We start from the raw sequence: 7,470 nt of genomic DNA, 5'->3' as shown, positions 1-7,470 counted from the left end.
AAAAATAAATACCTGGGCAACGCCGTCTTATCAGCTAGAAATTTTTTAAAAACCCAGAATCCGATAAGCATTTCTCTGTACTTTGCAAGAGTGAGCATCAGAGCAGAAAGCAGCGAGTTTAAACGACTTTTTTTCCAAGTCCTGTCTGATTTATTTACGCTATATTTATTTACGTGTCCTCGTCTTACAACAGTTCACTTAGCGACGAATTCCAAAGTCCCGACGGCACTGGAAAAAAATGGGGCGGGGTTTTCGCACTTATGACCGTCGCCGCGTCCCCGTGCGATCACACTATTTACATTCGGACGCTCGGGAACATGGCTCGTATTGACGACAGTCGCGGTGTCCCCTGGGTCAACGTGAGCCCCCCCCCTTTGGCGACCTTCTGACGAGCAAAGTCAAGGGGGAAAGATGGATTCGTTTAACAACCGGGTGACTCTTGAACAATGGCAGGGGTTCACTTAACCACTGCGGCAAGGAAAGTGGTGAAATAGGGCAAAACTCAGCTTAGCAGGGGGTTGGACTAGAAGACCTCCAAGGTCCCATCTAGCTCTATTTTGATTTACTGGAAGCATTTTTTTTTTTAAATTCCGTGCTCTCGTTGCTTCAGCAGCTCAAACAAACGGCTCTTTTCTTTGAAATCTCCTTTTTCTTTGCAAATCTCCCTTCCTATGGCAGGTTTTAACATGCAACCCCAGCAAGGAACAATACATTCCTTAAGAGAAAGAAATGTTTTTTTTTTCTCTTCCTCTAAAATCGAGATAAATGTGTATTTTAAAGGGTGCGGGCATTTGGAAGGAAGGGAATTAACATTTTTCTGGCCGTCTTTCGTAAAAGGTGACTTTTATGAACAGGTTTTTCCCGAACCGATGAGCTACAGCTGGGTTTCAATACCAGGTAGCCCTGTTTCGCTTAGCAACAGAAATGCTGGGCTCCATGGCGGTCATAAATCGAGGATGTACCCTTATAGGTTTGTTTGCTTTTAGGGTGTTTTTTTTCTTCGATATTGTTTGAAAAGCAGGAGATTCCCTTTCCTGTCTTTGGCTGTGTAGGCCAGCAGGCAGGCTGAAACGCTGCACCGGTTGGTTTGTCGGCCTGGCACATACAAACACTCACAAAATCTCAAACCTCAGTTTCCCAATAAGAAGGGGGGAAAAAAACCCACTTCTGGCTTAGAAAAAGACATGGGAGCCCCATTTGCTTCACACCTTTGGGGTTAATGTGGTGTTTCAAGTTGCCCCAGAATTTGGGGGTGCAGCAGTAGCAGGTAGAGGGGTGTGGGGGGGTCTTCCCTTACCTGAGGAAGTGGTTTGTGCGAGGGTCCGAGTGAGAAAATTGCTGCTTATGTCCAGCTCCTGACCATAGAGACTACTGGCTGAAGGGCTCATTTCTGGAGCATCTCTCTCTGGCCCCGCCCACTCGCCCAGGTGAACTGTAAGGAGCCAATTTCTCTTACAGGTGATTTTTATGTTGGCAAATTGCATTCTATGCATTCTCTTTATGGACAGGAGGGGCAAAATGTGACTCCGGGAGTTGCCCAAAGCCACAAAGTTGCTTTGCATTACATTCCTTCCTTCTCTTCTTTCTTTTTGTCTCTTTCTCCTTCCTTCCTTTTCTTGTCTCTGCTTCCTATCCACCCTTCTCCTTTCTACCTTTTTTTCATTTTCCATCAACAATATCCTATCCATTATTTTCCCTTCCCTTCCTTCTTTTCCATCTACTCTATCCCCCATCCATCCGTCCCCATCCGTTCTTCCTTCCTTTTCATTTTTCCTCCCTTCTCTCCTTCCTTCCTCCCTTTTTTTCCATCTAGTATATCCTACCTTCCTTCCCTCCCTTTCTTTCTTCGTCCCTTATTTGTCATCCATCCGTCCAACCCCCATTTATCGTTTCCCGCAGTGTTTATTTGCACTTTGCACCTTTCCGTGAATGCAATTTATAACAGAATAACAGCATTGGAAGGGACCTTGGAGGTCATCTAGTCCTACCCTCCCCGCCCAAGCAGGAAACCCTACACCATTTCTGACAGATGGCAGTCCAGTCTCTTCTTGAAAGCTTCCAGTGATGAAGCTCCGACAACTTCTGGTGGCAAGCTGTTCCATGGGTTGATGGTTCTCACCGTCAGGAAATTCCTCATTTCCAGGTTGAATCTCTCCTTGTTCAGTTTCCACATGCACCCTTGCATGAATGCAACATACACCCTTGCCATGAATGCAACATGTACCCTTTCTGTGAATGCAACCTGCCCCCTTTGCATGAATGCAACCTGCCCCCTTGCCATGAATGCAACATGCATCCTTGCAGAAATGCAACATGTACCCTTTCTGGGAATGCAACCTGCACCTTCGCATGAATGCAACCTGCCCCCTTTCCATGAATGCAACATGTACCCTTTGCATAAATGTAACATGCATCCTTGCAAAAATGCAACCTGCACCTTTTCCTTGAATGGAACCTGCACACTTGCATAAATGCAATCTGTCCTGTACTCTTTGCATGAATGCAACTTGCACCCTTGCCATAAATGCAACCTGCACCCTTGCCATGAAGGCAACTCCCAAATACAACGTGCGGCGCCGCACGTGCCGCTCTCCCCGCCAAAAGCGGCCCAAGGGGAAAAAAACAGCGGAAGGCGCCACGCCTGCGCACTGAACCCGCCAGCGCAATGCCTCCGCCAAGGTATTGCGCCTCTAGACGCCGGCGTGAGTCTATGTATGAGGGGAAAAAAAAAAAAAGAGAAAGACCCCGCCCACCACGCAACCCCGCGCGCCGGCTCCGCCCCTCCGGGCGTCGGTTGCGTCCTTCGGCGCCTGCGCAGAAGGGCCGGGAAAAGGGAGCGCGCGAGGGCCTCGGCGGGCGGCCGCCGGCGATGCTGCAGCTGCGGGACTCGGAGGAAGGCGCCGGGCCGGCTCTGCTGGTGCCGGCGGCCGAGGCCGACGTGCCTTTCACGCCTCCGGGGGACCTGGAAGGATCGCTGGCGGCGCCCCGGCAGACGCTGCGCCCGCTCAACGTCCGCAACCCCACCCGCGGGGGCCGCCTGAAGGAGTACTTCGTCTTCCGGGTGGGTGCCGGGCGCGCATGCGCGGAGGGGAGGGGGGGGAAAAAGGAGGACTGGAGGAGGACACGCCCCCCCCGGGGGAGACTGCCACGGGCTCTGGAGGCTCTACTGGAGACCCGGAAATTATATTAATATTAATTATATTATATTATATTAAATATGTTATATTAAATATATATATTATATATAAAATATATTAATTGCATATTTTTCTAATATATTTAATATTAATTAATAAATAATAATGTTAAATAATTAATATTTTATTTTATTTAATAAATAAATAAATAAATATTAATAGAAACCAAATATAACTACACCTAATAGACTAGATATAAATACATTGTGATTGTAATTGTATTTATATAGGCGCCTGTCTCACAAAACAGGATTCCTGGAGATGTAAACCAAATGTATAGTATGTACATCTGTGCACGTGTGCGTATGTATGTTAGGGTATGTAGGTATGTATATAAACACCGTATAAATACGGTGGAGTAGCATTTATAGAGCACTCCATAGTGCTTTACGGCACCATCTGAGCGGTGAAACAAATATAAATACTGTAGGTCGACATCTCGATGAAGATTACAGACACAGAGAAAGAAAAAAAGTGGGAGAGAAAGAAAAAGAGAAAGAGAAAAAAGAAAGAGTGAAAGAAAAAGTAAGAGACAAAGAGTGAAAGAGAAAGATAAGAAAAAAAGAAACACAGAGAGAAAGAGTAAGAATAAAAGAAAGAGAGAGAGAAAGTTTGTGAAGCGAGCGCTTAAAGATGGCTAATCCTTCTCTCTCCCCATTCAGCCGGGCACCATTGAGCAGGCCGTCAATGAGATCCGGGTGGTTGTGATGCCTGTGGAGGACGGAGAAGTCCAAAGCGTTTGGCTGCTGACCGAGTAAGTCACAGGCCCCAAAGTGTCCTTGCCTGGACGCCAGAGCAGATTAGCATTTTTTTAAAAAAAAATCACAATTTTTTTTTTTCCTGAAATGTTTAGCCACGCTGGTGTCTTTTGCTTTTCTTGGCAGGATCGACCACTGGAACAACGAAAAGGAACGCCTGGTTCTGATTACCGACCGCTCCCTTTTGATCTGTAAATACGACTTTATCAGCCTTCAGTGCCTGCAAGTGACCAGAATCTCGCTTAACGCTGTCGATACCATTTCCACGGGCCAGTTTGAATTTCCTCCCAAGTCGCTCAACAAGTACGTTCTAACAGAGTCGGAAGGGACCTTTTTGCCATCGTGCCGGGAGGGGGTATTCACGCGCGCACGTGCCCACACCCATAATTCTATGCGCCCCGCCCCACGCATCTGCGTGTGACACACACACCCCTTCTGCTCCTGACATGCGATGGCCCAGTAGGCCCGTTTTTCTCTCACCTGGCTCCAGATTCTCTCAATGCCTCTGGGGAGGGCAAAAACAGCCTTCCCCACCCCCTCGGAGGCCCAAAAAGGCCCGTTTCCCAACTTCTGGTTGGACAGGAATGGCGTTTTTTGCTGTCCCCAGCCTCCAGAGACGCCTAGAGAGGCTCTGGAGGCTGGGGACAACAAAAAATATCACTTCCTGTCCAACCAGAAGTTGGGAAACAAGCCATTTCGGGCCTCCGAGGGGGTGGGGAAGGCTGTTTTTACCCTCCCCAGATGCATAGAGAGGATCTGGAGCCAGGTGAGAAAGAAAAACAGGCCTTCCCCACCCCCTAGGCCCTCCGGAGGCAGGAAACAGCCTTTTTCCCTACTTCCCATTCTCCAGGCGGGAAGGCGTCGGGATTCGAATCCAGTGGGACAAACAGAGCCGTGCTTCGTTCATCAACCGGTGGAACCCATGGTCCAGCAACGTGCCCTACGCCACCTTTACCGAACACCCCATGGCTGATGCCGACGAGAAGATTGCATCTCTGTGTCAGGTTCGGATATTATATAATCTTGGTTTGTTCGGGGTTTTTTTTAAAGGAATTTAAATTACTCGAGATAGGATTTAGAATCTTAAGGAAGAGAAAAATATTCCCTTATTTGCTTTGTTCTATTTTCCCCCATGCCAAGCCCATCTCTGCCTCTGACACAAAGCCCTCATCCGGGCCTTCCCCAGACTCCAGGACTGGCCCATGTTCCTCCCCAACCTCCTCACTGTCTGACTTTGCTGCCAGCTCCGAAGGCTCCTGGCAGACCAACTACAGAGGGTTTGTCGTGTTTGGGGGAGTTGGGTCAGAACATCGGAGGTCCCGAATTTTCTTAGGGGGTCAAAATACAACGGGGTGATTTCTCCCAAAATGGCGGGGACTCTCCTGGTTCTGCAAAACCAGTTCCCCACCACTAGCACACCAAGCCAGGTTTAAATCCACAAACGGTGCAGTTGGACATCTGCGGACAGTAGCCCGTCGCTTCACTGATTTCTGAGGTTCTGCCAAGATGACACAACAACCCTTCAGTGTCCCCCCTTTTTCTTTCCTTCTGCAGTTGGAGAACTTCCAAATCCAGCTAGTCCAGGCTGTCAAGAAGGCCCACAGGGAATGTCCCCTCCCGGGGCGGGCCAACGGCGTCCTGCTCCTCGAGCGACCGCTTCTGATAGAAACCTACGTGGGGCTGATGTCCTTCATCAACAACGAAGCCAAGCTGGGTTATTCCATGACCAGAGGGAAAATCGGATTCTGAAAAGCACACGGAGGTCACCATCGCCCCCCTGGAAGAGTATAGGGGAGAAAAAACGAAGCCGGTCAATTTTATTTTAATTTTTTTCCCCAGCTCGTCAAAAATCTCGCTGATCCTTCCCGACGGATCGAGACGAGAGGCGGCCGTAGAGAGCCGTTTAACCATAACACCGAAACTCCTTTCGAATCTTTCTCCACACCTTCCGTGTTGTCTCGGATAAGATAATCGTTATGTTTTCACGCATGCTCTGGAGTTTTCCCCTCCCTATGTAAACAATTTAACCTGGGTTTCCTTCTTACGGGTGGCTAATTTTTTTCCCATGATTTAAAGGGATATCTTGAGAGTCTCAGGCGGCATTCCGGCGAGTAAGCACACCTTACGAGTCGACACGGCACAGTCAGAATAAAGAAAAGTCGCACGAAGAACCACTCCTCCCCCACGCTGTGAAATTCTACACAACGGTGTTCGTTTCCCGGGAATTTCCTGCCGCGCAAATCACATTTTTTGCATCGAGCAAGGGGGGAAAAAAGGGAATTTTCAATCAGCTTTCAATCCAAAGCCAGGGTACTCAAAAATCTACCAAAGCATGGGTATCGAAACAAAAATATGTAGTTTTAGTTCGAATGGCCCAGTTTTCTCTCTCGGTTTCAAATTCACTGAAACCCCCGAGGTGGAAAAACTCAAAAGGTGAAAATTAAAATTATATTAGTTCATCCAAGCCAAAAAGTCTTCGGAAGAGACTGATATATATTGGGAGGAAAATGTCTACTGCCACATGGGGAACAATCGTTATAGAAGCATGGAATTTTCGTTTTTCGGTGTTTTCCAGTTTAATTTCTGCATTCCTTAATGCAGTTTTCTCAAACGGGGACTTCTTTAAGACATCGGGACTTCAACTCCCAGGATTCCCCAGCCAACATGGCTGACTGAGGAATCCTGGGAGCTGAAGTCCAGACAGCTTAAACTGGCCCAGCGGAGAAACACTGCCTTAAAACTATCTAGAACTGAAATTCTGCTTCCCGTACACTGGTCCTCTCGGTACCTCTTTGCCATTCGGCGTTGTCTCTGTTCACAACGGACAAAAGGTTGTTGCTGGGATGACGGCGGATATATGTCCTTGTTTGTGTTACGAGTTGTGTATACCGAAGCTTAATAAAACTCAAGTCCATACGAATCGCAGAAGTGTTTAACCCACAATTCCTTTCGTTCTGCCTTTGTTTTTGTGGAGACAAGTGCTTTTATCGGCCTCGGAGATCAGGGGAGTTTTTGCTGGCAATTGGTGGGCGCACTCACAAAATGGTTGCCAAGGCCAGGTCGGCCATATCGCAGGTTATTTGACTTCCCAGTAATGCTGGAGATATTCTTTTGAAGGCAGTGAGCTGGATTTGTCTTCGGCGTTTACTTAATAGGACTTTTTAAAAGATAAGGGTTAGCGAGGCGCCCTTTAATCCGTGATTTCTTTTATAAGCCACGATTCAAGGTTTAGTGTTCTGGGAGGTTTAATGAGCGAAAAGCTTTACTTGCTGCCTTTGAAAACCAGGCTGAAGATTGCAAAATTTAGCAGCACCTGGCTGGCACAGTCTCATCCTCAAAAGTCAGTGCTAAGAGGAGGTTAGAGCCATTTAGGATGGGGATGGAAGACCACGAGGAAATCCTACAGCTTCAGCGAGCCACTTCCATACTAGCCAAGACAACGATGTGGATGTGTGCATGAATTCTCCAGGATTTTTCTCAAAAGGAGGAGGAAGGGGAAAAGAGAAAGGGAAACA

General features: G+C 47.8%; 1 protein-coding gene across 1 annotated transcript; it reads left to right on the top strand.

Moving 5' to 3' along the window:
• Nucleotides 1-2,808: 2,808 nt before the first annotated feature.
• On the top strand, nt 2,809-6,883 carry TPRG1L (tumor protein p63 regulated 1 like). The gene is made up of 5 exons (XM_070956329.1): nt 2,809-3,061; nt 3,860-3,951; nt 4,082-4,258; nt 4,806-4,959; nt 5,510-6,883. The coding sequence occupies exons 1-5, from the start codon at nt 2,870-2,872 to the stop codon at nt 5,702-5,704; spliced, it is 810 nt and encodes a 269-aa protein (XP_070812430.1). The 5' UTR covers nt 2,809-2,869; the 3' UTR covers nt 5,705-6,883.
• Nucleotides 6,884-7,470: the final 587 nt, after the last annotated feature.

Source organism: Pituophis catenifer, unplaced genomic scaffold (assembly GCF_029215685.1).
Source record: "Pituophis catenifer annectens isolate HBS135680 unplaced genomic scaffold, rPitCat1.0.hap2 SCAF_18, whole genome shotgun sequence".
NCBI lineage: Eukaryota > Metazoa > Chordata > Lepidosauria > Squamata > Colubridae > Pituophis > Pituophis catenifer.
Note: the sequence above shows the minus strand (reverse complement) of the source record. Positions and strands in the feature narration are given on the sequence as shown.